The sequence below is a fragment of the Diabrotica virgifera genome, chromosome 5, assembly GCF_917563875.1.
Source record: "Diabrotica virgifera virgifera chromosome 5, PGI_DIABVI_V3a".
Lineage (NCBI taxonomy): Eukaryota > Metazoa > Arthropoda > Insecta > Coleoptera > Chrysomelidae > Diabrotica > Diabrotica virgifera.
The window spans coordinates 19,622,107-19,637,116 of NC_065447.1; the positions used below are offsets into that span (position 1 = coordinate 19,622,107).

At 31.2% G+C, this 15,010-nt stretch overlaps 1 protein-coding gene across 1 annotated transcript; it reads left to right on the forward strand.

Moving 5' to 3' along the window:
* Nucleotides 1–12: 12 nt before the first annotated feature.
* On the forward strand, nucleotides 13–14,746 carry LOC114333802 (eukaryotic translation initiation factor 4E type 2). Its single transcript, XM_028283807.2, has 6 exons — nucleotides 13–342; nucleotides 410–572; nucleotides 1,570–1,746; nucleotides 3,038–3,115; nucleotides 12,429–12,616; nucleotides 14,613–14,746. The coding sequence occupies exons 1-6, from the start codon at nucleotides 290–292 to the stop codon at nucleotides 14,650–14,652; spliced, it is 699 nt and encodes a 232-aa protein (XP_028139608.1). The 5' UTR covers nucleotides 13–289; the 3' UTR covers nucleotides 14,653–14,746.
* The last annotated feature ends 264 nt before the right edge of the window (nucleotides 14,747–15,010 follow it).

Genomic DNA, 15,010 nt, shown 5'->3' on the forward strand with positions numbered 1-15,010 from the left:
CATGATTTGATTTGATACTGCGTTAAAAGAGGATAAATGAAAGATAAACTTGATCCTTATAATTAATTAAAAATTATAATACCTGGTGGGGAATTGTACAATTGAAAATGCCCTTAACACATGGGATATTTTCATTTTTCTAACTAACAACTTATTTGATAAAAGTCCTCCAGCTCCATTTTCTATTTTGGGGTTATAAAAGTGACATCTTGCAGTGACATTAGAGTCGTAATTTCAAATAGTTTACTATTTATAAATTAAAAAGAATACAGCTGTGATAAAAAGTTTCATGGTATTTAACATTAATAAATCTGCTTCAAACATGTCAAACAAATTCGAAACGTAAGTACCATTCGAAATGCAATAACCTGTTTCAATATCCTTTGTTTATACTTTGACTACACTGTAGATTGAAACACCATGTGGACGACGACAGTGGAAGTGGAGACGAAGATTCAGGCCCAAATATCACAGATTTGGGCCCCATTGACTATCCTCCAGGAGAACACAGGCTGCAACATCCCTATTGTTTATGGTTTTCAAAGAGACCTCAACAAATACAAGGGTTGCAGGTGCAATATTTTGTTTTATTTATATTTAAATTACATCAAATATATGCTTATATTCATTAAAATTATTAATATATTATTAGTAAACGGAGTTTATGGATTTCTACTGTTAAGAGTGATTCAAGATTCAATGTCAAACAGCAAAGACCATTTCAAAGTAATTTCAGATCAAATAAAGATTTCATTTCTATGTTCATGTAATGTTTATGAAACATTTCACTTTTCTGTATTTGACTGTTACATTACAACTTACCTTTACTTCGGATAATATAAATATATTAAAATTTTATTTTAATATTTTTAATCTAGTAATCTAATTCCAAATAAATGTCATCATCCATTTTGTAAAATTTTCCTCCATTTGTATTTAAAACAGAAATTATCATAAATTATTTCATTCATAGATATTTTCACCAATGAAACCTACAAAAATCAAAATTTCAGCTACAATAATTTTTGATAATTACCTTTTGTTAAGTAGCAGTAGATGTTCTTCTTTGTTATGCAAATTTAAAATTAAGCAAACATCCAATGGCATTAATCACAATTAATATTTTACAAATTGTCAAAGTGAACATCATGAGCAGCATAGGGATTACAAACACACTCGATACGAATTGTATCCGCCATGTTTTACTGTAAGGCGCTACAGTAAAACATGGCAGATACGATTCGTATTGAGTGTTCGTAATCCCATGCCAGGTTTAGCAAATATTCAGACGATGATATCAATAAGGTGATTAAAAAACAGTTTTATTCATGAAATAATCTTCCGAATTACATTCAACCTCTTAAAATTATACAGATTTGTATTGCCCTCGTAACAATTTGACAATTCGTAAAAGTATCAAAGTGTCACTAGGGATACAAATCGGTAATTTTAGAGCTCTTGTGTAATTGTAAGTGAGAATTTGATATTAGATTCACAAATTTATTGATATCAGTTTTTTTTTATTTGTGTGTTATAAGTAAAATAAATAAATATTGACCACCATTTTAGGGATATAGTCAAGCACTGAGGTTGGTAGGGCAGGTGGGCACAGTTGAACAATGGTGGGCGTTGTATTCGCATATGGTTAGACTACAAGACATACCTGCCCACAGAGACATACATCTTTTTAAAAAAGGTATAAAACCTATGTGGGAAGATGCAGCCAATAAAAAAGGAGGCAAATGGGTAAGATTTAATAACTATAATAAATTCTGAATTTTCTAGTAGTTCCTGGCTAGTTTTTCACAAGTTTCGGACCAATTAGAGATTAGTTAGTTATTAGTTTATAGGTTTCAATTCTCTGTGAATGATTTTCTGTAAGCATAGCGCTTGCACTGACTAAAAATCTGCACTCTAATCTACATACCCAAAAGACCTGTCTGTGACTGATCATGAACCATTTAAAAAACTTGGTGAACATCAAACTTTCTCTCAAATTTCCGGATTTTTCACACTGTAAATGTTGAAAGTGCTACTGTGCATGCAAATCAGTCAGAAACCAGTCATGGATTGTCTCCTTTATTTTATTTATTAAGCTCAACAGGCCTTGTAGGCCTAGGACTCTTGTTTCCTTTAACAAAGTTATTTACATATTGAAAATACAGTGGGACTCCGATAAGTCGGCCTCTGATAACCCGGAAGTCCGGCTAACCCGGACCGATTTTCATCAGACAAAACAAACATTTTTTCACTTTGACAGAGTTTTTACCAAGAAATAAATAATACTGTATACAACTATACGTAATTTAGATGTATTGTGCATATTATGTATTTCATGTTTTTACAATTATAATGGAGTTTATCTGTAAGTATACAGTATTTTATTAATTCTTACCATATTCTCCGGCTAACCCGGATCGGTCTCAGCGAGGTTCCACTGTACAAATTAATTACTCAATATTTTTGTAAATTTGTTATCATTAGAAGTTGTTTTAATTCAAATCTTCCTATTGTGGTCTACATATGGATAGAGTTATTCGAAAAGGAACCAAGCGCCTATTTAGTAGTTTGGAGAAAATTACGTTAGAAGTTTAGTTTAAAAAATAAGTCGGTGGTGTTGGCGCTTGGTGTTCTTGTTAATAGATGTCATTATAGTCGTTCTGGGACTTACGATATTTTTATAATATTCAATATACTCTAGTAGAAATCGGTTGGTGGTAATTTCTTAAATATTCTCGAATTTGTCACGAATGAAAATTATGTTAGAAGTTTAGTTTAAATTATAAATCGTTATTGTTGGCGCTTGGTGTTCTTGTTAATAGATGTCGTTGGAGTCGTTCTGGGGCTTAGATATTTTTAGAATATTCAATATACTCCAGTAGAAATCGGTTGGTGGTAATTTCTTAATATTCTCGAATTTGTCGCTTGGTTCCTTTTCGAATAACTCTATCCATATGGTCTAAATGTATAGTATAATCATATTGTTGATTTTTAACAAGATCTTTACCAAATATCTAGTTTTATTAATTTTTTGCAGGTTATAAGACTTAGGAAAGAACAAGCAGGAAGGGCTTGGGAGAACTTATGTATGGCTATGTTAGGAGAACAGTTTATGGTAAATATTTTATTACTAAACAAAGAAAATTATCTTAAACAGTGACTATGTGTGGTTTATATATCGCACCTCCGCTCCAAAGAGGTTTCAAAAAAATATACGAAATATTAAAATATAATAATAAATATAAAATATATTAAATATTATCAAATATAAATCAAAAGTGACACTCACAGCACAGAATATAATATCATTATTATTATCTGGTTAACAGATTTATACTTTTTAATGATGAAACTTTAAATATAAGTAACAACATTAAACACAAAATACTGCGAAAAGAAAGATAAATAAGTGATAAATGTGTCACTTTTCTTGAGCACATACACAGATTGCTTTGAATAAAGTAATCATATATAATGTCTTAACTCGATGAACGACGCTTTATACACATCTTAGATGGACAAATGCTTTGCACAAGTCGATATGTGACACTGTTTGTGTTTGGGGCGTCTTTGATTTTGGATAATCGTATAATGACACTAGTGTCATCTAACGATAAATAGACGTGACACATTGTGAGATAGGAGTTTATAGTTTTATTAAACTGTTGGTGCAATAAAACCGATTTTAAATTTTTTTGAGTTATAACACTCTTTGAGCGGAGGTGCAATATTATAACTGAGGCGCATAGTGCAAAAGTGGCCTAACTAAAAAAAAATGATATTTGAGTTAATAACACCGAGCGTTAGTATTTTTATTAATCTATCGTGTGCAATAGTGGCCCACATCGATTTGATTAAAATGACGGTAGAGGAATGGTCAAGGTCACTTTGGCGTATTACGATTTGTTGACAAACGGTTGTGCAGTAATAGCCCAACGTTCGTGCTTATCTATGTGTTTCAATTTCTCGTGTGCACTAGTGGCCTATCTTTTAACCTTAAAATTATTATTTGTTTTTTAACAGCTCGTGTATACTTTAATTGTTTAACTTTAGTTATTTGGAAGTTTCATTATGGATAATCCATCCACATCAGGTAAATATATTATCCAGATCATTTTCTTAAGTAGTAATATTATTAAAAGTAAAAGCAGAAATTTTGGAATAAGGTGTTAAAAAGTATATTTTAATACACAGCTGAATTACTGTAACTTATCTCTTTCAGGCAAAAGCAATAATATCTTTGATGACAGTGATATCTCTAGTATTGATGATCCATTTGCAGATTCAGGTTCCAGCTACAATCCTTCATATAGAGGAATCGTCAAGTGAAAAAAGTACAGGTATTTTATTATTATTATAATCGTTTGCGAGAAACTAATAAACTTTGTTTTAGCTGAAAATGAAAAGGTGCTGGTGGCTGATGAGAATTTACAAAGCAATTTTCAGTCTAACGATATTGCAAATCCTGGAGAAATTCCAAGAAGTAAGAAACGTGGTCCTTGGCGCAAATTTACAGATAAAAGTCAATGGCAACGTAATATAAGAAAAAAATTACGAAACAGTGGACGTGAGTATACAACCATTAAGGGTAAGGTAGTTGCTGCCAAACAATTTGATCCATCCGACTGCCGCTGCTTTAAAGAATGCCATAAACTTATTACTCTTCAACAGCGTGAAACTATTTTTAAAGATTTCTATAAACTCACCAATTATGATTTACAGACGTCTTATTTATGTGGCCAAATCAAACTTACTTCAAAATTAGCCAATACTGCTCAAAGTGACTCCAGAAAATACACAAGACGATATTATTTGACAAGAGAAAGAGGCATAGAGATTCCAGTTTGCAAGGAGTCTTTTAAAAAAGTCCTGAGAGTTTCAGATGGTCGGCTTACACGTGCTTTGAATAATAACGAGCAAGGTTAACGAGCAACACCTTCTAAGGATAAACGAGGAAAAAAGGAGCCTCATAATAAAACAAGTCAGGAGAAACTTGACAATATTTTTAATTTTATTTCGAGATTCCCAAAATATCAGTCACACTATTCTAGAACAAAAAATCCCAATCTTTGTTATTTGGCTCCCACTTTAAATCTGTCAACTATGTATTCCTTATACAAACAAGAAACAAATGATCCTGCGTCACAATTTGTTTTTAGAGATGTTTTCAGAAAAAAAATTAATTTAACTTTTCATGCACCTATATCTGACAGTTGTAGAAGATGTGACGAATTTGAACAAAAAATAAAAACAGAAACTTCTGAAGTTACTTTAGCAAGTTTAAAGTTAGAGAAAGAATTGCATCTTCGAAAGGCAGAAAGCGCACGTGCTGGGATGGCATTGGATTCGGAGTTGGGTAAAATAGCTGAAAACGATGTCACTATAATAGCGTTTGATCTCATGTCTACATTACCTACTCCTCATCTTTCAACTGGGGTATGTTACTACAAAAGACAGTTGTGGACATACTGTTTAGGTATCCACAACTTGTCAAGCAATCAGGCCCACATGTACGTTTGGCATGAAGCCATAGCATCTAGAGGACCTCAAGAGATTGGATCTTGCATACAGCATTATATTAAAAACTATGTTAACACGTCAAAATTAATTATGTGTAGTGACCAATGCGGAGGGCAGAATAGGAATATCAAAATGTCTCTATTCTGTAATTATATCATACAAAACAAGATATCAAAAGTCCAGCAAATTGACCATAAATTTTTGGTGTCGGGGCATTCATATCTAGCCTGTGACCATGACTTTGGGATCATAGAGAAGAACAAAAAAACTTTCAATGATATCTATGTACCTGGAGATTGGACCAGAGTGATTAGGACAGCCAAAAAACAAAATCCATTCACAGTTGTAGAAATGACCAGCAACGATTTCGTGAGTAGTGTTCCATTAGAGAAAACCATTACTAATCGTAAAAAGACTGTCGAGGGTGAATCGGTCAACTGGTTAAAAATGCAATGGTTGCGATACTCTTTAACTGAACCATTACAATTACATTATAAAGAATCTAACAATCCGGATGTTATTTTTAAACATATAGATATTACGAAGCGCAATATATCTACGTTTATTGGAAAACTTCCACTTTTATACCCAAAGGGCAGAGACATTGAAGCAGCTAAATTTAGCAATTTACAAGATTTGTTGGTGTATGTACCACCCTATTTACATAATTTTTATAACAACCTGAATGTTAAAAACTCAGGTCAACATATACAAAATAATGATGAAGATAACGTGTTTTACGCTATAGAAGATTCCGAACAAATAGTGGAATAAATGTTTATAAAAAAAATTAGTTAAGGGCATTGTTTTGAGGTATTGAAGTATTGTAAAAATATATTTTATGCAAAAACGCACTTTATTTTTTTTATTTATAAAATGTTAGTGCAAAAGTGGCCTACAATTTTTTTTCCAAAAATGTTTTGAACATTTTTCTTTTTTGTGATATTAATGTAAAATGAAATTTATTAACTTAATTTAAGGTGTTGAAATTTAAAACTAAGGATAATAATCCTTACAGAAAAGAGAGTGGTCATATTTAATAAAAACTAAATCGTCTTTTTCTCAATATCAGTTTTTACGAGTTAGGCCACTCTTGCACTAAGCGCCTCAACTGTGATTCTTGTATTAGACCAGGGCGGATCTGTTTTGAGGTGGATGTGAGAGGTGGCATTCGGACTTTTGCAGATAAAATTAGGTGACAACTTCAGTAATTATAATTGACTTATGCTCCTTCTCAACTATGGCCGGAACATTAATAAAAAAATTAAAATATTTAAAAATTTCGAAAAACATCGATTTTTTTCAACTTTCATTGCTTATAACTTTAAAAACGATTCGTTTAGGAACAAAGTCGTAAGGAAATAAAATAAAGATAATTGAATTTTGTATGATATACGACTGGTTTAAAATAATAGTTAAAATTTTTTAAAAACTTTCTGAACAAAAAGTAGACCATTTATAAGTTTCTAATTTTTTTACATATCAAGAGGCGCTGTACCTATCTAATACACTTTACAGAATTAAAATCAGAGTATTTCAGCGGCCTCAGCACTGTTTTAAAGTTATAAACAATTTTGTGGCTTATAAACAAATATACTAGTGAGGACGTTTGAGTTGGAATAAATTAATTTTCTCGAGAATGGGCGACTCTGGAGATAAATCCCGAAACAAGTCGATTTTTATATTTAAATTATAATTTTTTGGCATATATATCATACTAGTGACGTCATCCATCTGGGTGTAATGACGTAATCGATGATTTTTTAAAATGAGAATAGGGGTCGTGTCCTAGATTATTCGAAAGGTTATTCAATTCTCTATTCATTAATATAGACATTAACATAATTAAACAAAATCAATGGGAAAGTCTCAGTAGCTGGCTGTATACCATAATTAAAAATCGTACAGAACAAGTAAAAACTTCGTTTGTATAATGGTATAAAAAGTTTTAAACTTTTTATACCATTATACAAACGAATTTTTTTACTTGTTCTGTATGATTAACATAATTATTTATACAGGGTGCCCAAAAATTTTTTTTTAATTAATTGAGACAAAAAGGAGAAAGCATATAATTTATTTAATTCGAAATACATTTTACTGCTGTCCTAAAACAGAAAAAAATGTTTATTTGATAAATAACTGAAAAATGAATGTATTCCAACTCAAACGTCCTCACTGTATTTGTTTATACGCCAAAAAATTGTTTATTAACTTTAAAACAGTGCTGAGGCCGCTTAAATAATCCAATTTTAGTTCTGTAAAGTGCATTAGATAGGTAGAGCGCCTCTTTATTTGTAAAAAAATTAGCAAACTTCTAAATGGTCTACTTTTTCTCCAGAGTTTTTAAAAAATTTTAATTAAAAAAAATTTAGATTGCAAAATTATTATGCAAAATCTATTAAGTCAATTTTAATGAAATTTCGTGGACGATTTAAGTATGTTGTAAGAATTTTCTAATCGAATTACGAAGGTTCTAAGTGCAACCAAAGTGGCTGAAAAAAAATGGAATAAAAACAGGCTTATTTTGCCCCTTTATTTTGTATTTATTGCTATTTTGCAGAAAGGTTAATAATTTAAGACATTTTTAACCATTCGAATATGATACAAAATTCAATTATCTTTATTTTATTTCCCCACGACTTTTTTCCATAATGAATCGTTTTAAAGTTATAAGCAAGGAAAGTAGAAAAAAATCGATGTTATTAGAAATTTTTATATATTTTAATTTTTTTATTAATGTTCCGGGCATATTTGAGAAGGAGCATAAGTCTGTTATCATTATTGAAGCTGTCACCTAACTTTAGATAAAAAAATCCGAATGCCACCTCGCACATCCAATAATAGACGTTTTATCACAGATCCGCTCTGGTCTATATACTTTTTTATATTACCAAGAAAAAAAATAAGGAAGGTTTTAGATTTAAATTAGTGTATATTATTTTTAATAATGTATTCTGTATCTGAGAATTCCTACTTTCTATTTTCTTAAAAAAAAATTGTTTAATTTATATTTTGACATCAATTCTACATTAAAATGTAGATTTTATATATGGATAACAATATCCAGTTCTTGTCTATTAATGTAACCATATTACTATATTTCAATAAGTGAGGGCTCAGTGAGCGAAGATCTCTTACTGGAGTCTGTTTTCACAAGTAGAAAATTTGTATTTATGCAAGGAAAAACAGTTTTAATACAACAATAGTTTTAGAATAATAAAAAACTGGTACGGCTCTACCGTTACTTAATATTTTAGAAAACTGGATAATCTACACTCGGATGCAAAAAAATCGATCCTGTTGTCCGATTTAAGTGATTTTTTACCATAGTGTAGCCTTATTCATTGACAATATCGCTGTAATAATATTGTTGCTAGACAGGTAAACTGTCATTGTATACCGGGTGTACGAAACAAACTGTGTTTTTTTCTCAAAGTTCGCATCACCCTGTGGACTATTCTAGCGTTTATAAAATACCGAAATTAAAAACCAACTACAGCCTCAGGTTTTCTTAACATTATGTTTTTAGATTCATTCGCTTATGTTGGACAATAAAAAAGTTAGGTACTTTAACAACTGGCTATGTTCGTCATCAGTAGGAGGGTGTTTCGAAATAAGTGCGGCAAACTTTAAGGGGTAATTTTACACATGAAAATAATGACAGTTTGCTTATAATCATATGTCCGCAAACGCTTCGTTTCCGAGATGCGGGATGTTCAATTTTTTTTACAAACTGACGATTTATTTATTGCTTTAAAACCATTTGAGATATGCAAATCAAATTTGGTGGTTTTTAAGACGTAGTTATTGCACATTTGGCTAGCCTGGAACTAAAGTGGTCTATGTCGCAAATGTATGAAAATTGAGATTTTGTTATATTTGACTTTAAAAGCTAGTAATCTATCAGTACTAAAATGGTCTATGTCTAAATCTCAGTCAGAGTCCGTAAAATAACAATGTACCACTTTTACTTTTGGGGAAATTGAAATTTGTTAAAATTCGTAAGGGGTCTATGTAACACTATGCATCATAGACCTATAGATTTCTACCAAAGTAAAAATTCTAAATTCTAAAGTGGTCTATGAAGCACATTAATCAACGAAACTGAAGTAAGAAAGGGAAGAAAGAAAATGAAACAAGAGGCTTTATAGGGGAAATACGTCAGAAAGAGATGTAGAGCTTCAAGAGAGGAATACACTAGTATGAAAGGGAAAGTTATGGCCGCTAAAACGTTTTTTTACATTGAATGTAATTGTCGTCTAAAATGCAGTAATAGAGTGCCAGAGAATGTCCAGAGAGAAGTACATGACAGATTTTACAAACTACAGGATTGGAACGCTCAAACTAGCTTGTTGTGTGGTACAGTTAGAATTAAAGCACCTAAATGTCCCCGAAAAAAAAAAATACACCCAGAATCTGTGAGTCGTAAACAATATTCACGGATATTTCAACTAAATGTTCAGAACGTGTGTAAATTTTTTTTTAAAGTATTACAAATAAGTAATTATCGATTAGATTATGCATTAAGAGTAAAAAAAGCCGAAAATAGTGATATCCCCTCCCCGATCAAAGAGGAAGAAAAGTTCCTGGAAATAAAATAAACGAGGAGAAATTGAAGTGGATTCGTGATCATATTAATAGTTTTCCTAAATTTAAGAGCCACTATATGGAAGAAGGACCTCAAAGCGTCAATATTTAGCACCCTTTTTAAATATATCCAAAATGTACGAACTGTTTAAATGTAAATTAATTACTGAAGGAAAACCAGTTCTTAAAAAAAGTATCTATGAAAAAATCTTTAGAACCGAATTTAATATTCATTTCTATATACCTAAAAAAGATACTTGCAAATTTTGCGATTCATTTCAAATAAGTTTAAATGCCGAAAGTAATAAAGAAAAATTAGAAGAAGTAAAAATAAAAAGGGACCAGCATATTGCTCTGTCTCAAAAGGCTAGGAAACTTCTGAAAGATTACAAAAACGAGTGTGTGAAGCCGGACAGTACAGGTGTATTAATTACATTTGATTTGGAAAGAACACTTCCCTTATCTCACATAAATACCGGTGAGGTGTATTACTTAAGGCAGATGCACATGTTAAACTTAGAAATTCATACTTATGAAAGTGGTGAAGAAAACGTTTTTTTGGACATGTCGTATGAGACCAAAGGGGCTAGAGGTTCTCAAGAAGTGATAAGTTGTTTATATCACTATTTTTAAAACGACATTCCTCCTCATGCTACAAAACTTGTTCTCTTTAGTGACTGTTGTGGGGGACAAAATCGGAACTGGAATTTGTTACATTTTCTTATGTACATGGTTAACGTTTTACCGAATATTCAAGATATCTATGTAAATTTTTTGGTTACCGGTCACATATATTTACCCAACGATGGCGATTTTTCATTTATTAGTAGGGCACAGAATTTAACCCAGTGTACACTCCTGAAGCATGGATGGAATTAATTTCAAATTGTCGAAAGCGCCACCCATTTCGTGTAAAAAACATGGTGGATAAGTTTGTGTCATTCGATAAGTTGAAGAATTGTAAGTCACCTCATGCCCTGCGGGGTTCTGGCGTAATGATTTCTCAAATACGCAGAATCAAGTTCTCCAAAGATACATCGGTAATGTTTTTCAATGATGATTACTCGGATCCTTATAATGCTATAGATCTAAATAAAATGAATTCTTTTCAAGAATTTGCACAAGTATTAAAGAACTTTTCCCCGGAGGTTGCAGCAGATATTAGACCCTTATCTTTTAATAAAATGAAAGATATAAAAAATGCTACAATTTGTGCCTCCTGTGCATCATCCGTTTTATCTTTCTTTACCCCATTACAATCGCAGAGGTGAAAGGGAGGATAATGAAGACATACTACCACCATTTCGAGGTGAAGATTTGGATGAATTAGTTTACTTAATTATTTTTAATAATTCTAAAATGGTCTATGTTACATTTTAAATAAAAAAAAAATTAACAAAATGAAGTTCAGTTATCAGTAAGAATTTTTTTTATGTTTGTAAGATTTTTGGTAACCGTAATTAAACTTTTGTACAAAAATTTTGGTTTTAGTTCCTGTACCAACCGCCTTATACATTAAAATGTATTTTTTAATTTTCTCAAAAAAGTGGTTTTGTTACTTAGATCACTTTAGTTCCAGGCTAGCCATTTTTTGACAAAAAATTAAGAATTTAATATTCACCATTAGCGCGCAAACGGGTATTATGACCGATTATATTACCCGTATGCACGCCGATGGTGAATATAAAATTCTTAATTGTATGTCAAAAATGTGCAATAACTACATCCTAAACCCCACCAAATTTAATTTGCATATCTTAACTGGTTTTAAAGCAATAAATAAATCGTCAATTTGTAAAAAAAATGAACATTCCGTATCTCGGAAAAGACGCGTTTGCGGACATATGATTATAAAGCAAACTGTCATTATTTTCTCATGTAAAATTACCTTTTAAAGATTGTCGCACTTATTTAGAAATACCCTGTACTGATGAAGAACATGGCTAGTTGTTAAAGTACCTAACTTTTTTATTATCCAACATAAGCGAATGAATCTAAAAACATAATGTTATATATGTATTTTATAAACGTTAGAATAGTCCACAGGGTGATGCGAACTTTGAGAAAAAACAGTTTGATTCGTACACCCGGTATACAATGACAGTTTACCTGTCTAGCAATAATATTTTTACAGCGATATTGTTAATGAATAAGGCTATAACATGGTAAAAAAGTTATTTAAATCGGACAGCAGGTTTAGGAAATTCAAGACATCACAAATGGCCAAATTTTCAGTGGATCGAGTTTTTTGCACCCGAGTGTATATATAGTAAACCGGTACTTTTTGAAAATTATTCTAGCAAAACCCATTTTTTTAGGCTGGTAATGAAATATGTGGAGTAGTTGTATCAACGCGATATCAGGAATACCTCCTAAGTATTTGGAATCGGACGGCTTCAGATCAAGCAACCACAGCTAGAATAAGAGATGCCTTAAAACGACTGTTAAATATACCTTCTGGTGCCACTATGGAGTACAAAACACACAATGATTGTCTCAAATATGGGTAGGTATTGTGTATACATTCCTGATTTAATCACTATTGTAATTTATTTTGTAACAAAATAGTAACCAATGTGTAGTACTAAGGCTACAACCTAGATCATTGAGTGAACACAGTTGTTTAACAATAAAAGACACTTTAAGTGGCACTTGAGATGCCAATTTTAGTGTTGGGCTTCAATTAACTCTTTCTCAGGTGTGGGTACATCTTATCTTAATGTAAATTGTACAATAAGAAATTTGGCAGGGACAAATAAGAGATTATACTAACTAATTCAATTACATAATTCATTAAATATAAAGCAACAAAGTGCAAACAAAAAGCAACTCTTGTTTAAGCCAGATAAAGAAAAGATAGAGGAAAAGAAAGGACTATGAAGGAAAAGAGTAAAGTGGCTAAGAAACAACCGACAATGGACAGGGCTAAATTTTGAACAGTTGGTAGTCCAAGAGGCAGCGCTGAAAAATCTCTCTGAATTTACTAAAGTTAGGCATTTTCACAGTTGATTACTGTGATTGTGTAGAGAAACATGCTGCGGTCGGTCAAGTTAAACGTAGAACAGGGGTTACTGATAGGTTATCAAAGTTGCTTTCCTGCGAAGGTAATGCAATCCATTTACTAAGGCTGAAAATCAGTACACACATTCTAAATTGAATATAAATAAAAGTTACTATAGTCGGTCAGCTGTATGCCGAGCCGGTCGGTCGGCCCCAGTGAAGTACAGGGTTATTCACTATATTTTGACCCCCCTGCAAACTGCTTTATTTACATAATTAGAAAAAATGTAAAATACAAAAGTTATTCGATTTTTAAATTATGATTTTTTGACAAATATATCGTACTAGTGACGTCATTCATTTGGGCGTGATGACGTAATCGACTATTTTTTTAAATACGAATAGAGGTTGAGTGCTAGCTCATTTGAAAGGCTATTCAATTCCCTATTCAGTAATATAAACATTAACATGATTAATTATACAGGGTGTCCAAACATTTTTTTAAATTAAATCAATTGACGCAAAAAGAAGAATGTATGTAATTTATTTAATTCAAAATACATTCTACTGCTGTCAGAAAACAGAAATAAATGTTTATTGAACAAATAAACATTACTTTTCACTTAAATTCAGTGTTCAAGCTGCCACCCATCTGCCTCTTGGCAGTTTGAACATTGAATTTAAGCAAAAATCAATGTTTGTTTGTGCAATAAACTTTTATTTCTGTTTTTTAACAGCAGTAAAATGTATTTTAAATTAAATAAATTACATACATTCTTTTCGTGTCAATTAATTTAATTAAAAAATATTTTTTTTGACACAGTGTATAAATAATTATCTTAATGTTTATATTAGTGAATAGAGAATTGAATTACCTTTCAAATGAGCTAGCACACGACCCCTATTCTCATTAAAAAAATAGTCGATTACGTCATCACGCCCAGATGGATGACGTCACTAGTATGTTAAAACTACTAGCATGTCAAAAAATCGCATTTTAAATGTCAAAATATAGTGAATAACCCTGACTATAATAACTTTTATTTATATTCAATTTAGAATGTATGTACTGATTTTCAGCCTTAGTAAATTTATTGCATTACGTTCGTACGAAAGCAACTTTCATAACCTGTCAGTAACCCCTGTTCTACATTTCGTTTGACCGACCGCAGTATGTTTCTCTACACAATCACAGTAATCAATTGTGAAAAAACTATTTTTAGTAAATTCAGAGAGATTTTTCGGCGCTGCCTCTCCGTCTATGAAGACAAAGAATAGTTTGCAATAATTGTAGTAATCTCCATTGAGAAGATGACACTTTAAGAAGAAGAATGATTTAATTGTTACAAAAATAGTTCAACAATTCAAGGGAACTTTTGGTATATCTATCTAATCTTTATTCCCCTATAACTAATTCTGTAAAATTGTTTTGTAATTATATTAATAATTTATCTCGTTTATCTATTATATTTTATATCTAATTTTATCTTTTCTTGTTTTAGGGCTACAAAAACAATACCAAACAATTTGTTAAAAAGCTGACCCCGTAAAAAGTTTTAGAAAATTATGATTTTACTGTTTACTGAAATCTGTATTGAAAAAATAATAATTAAGATAAACTTCATTAATGTTAAAACATCTTTTATTTGCTGATATATTGCAATACCCTATTGAATGAATATTTTCTACATAAACCAAACTATATGTGTAATGTTAGAGTACTTACGTTTTTAAAACTTTTGAAGATTCACAAATTATTTTCATTTAACTGCCTCTTATCTATTTTCGCTTTAAAGTTACTGATGGCATCATGATTATATAAGGTCGTTCTTACTGTTATTTTGCTCTATCTCCAATAGTAATACAGCCCGAATCGAGTTCTTGCTTTCTGGTTCTCACA

Excerpts from the sequence above, each read along its gene's own strand:
- LOC114333802 (XM_028283807.2), top strand. The coding sequence starts at position 290 with ATGGTATTTAACATTAATAAATCTGCTTCAAACATGTCAAACAAATTC. Across the intron at positions 343-409 it reads ATGTCAAACAAATTCGAAAC|ATTGAAACACCATGTGGACG; the intron begins GTAAGTACCATT and ends ACTACACTGTAG. Across the intron at positions 12,617-14,612 it reads AATGATTGTCTCAAATATGG|GGCTACAAAAACAATACCAA; the intron begins GTAGGTATTGTG and ends TTCTTGTTTTAG.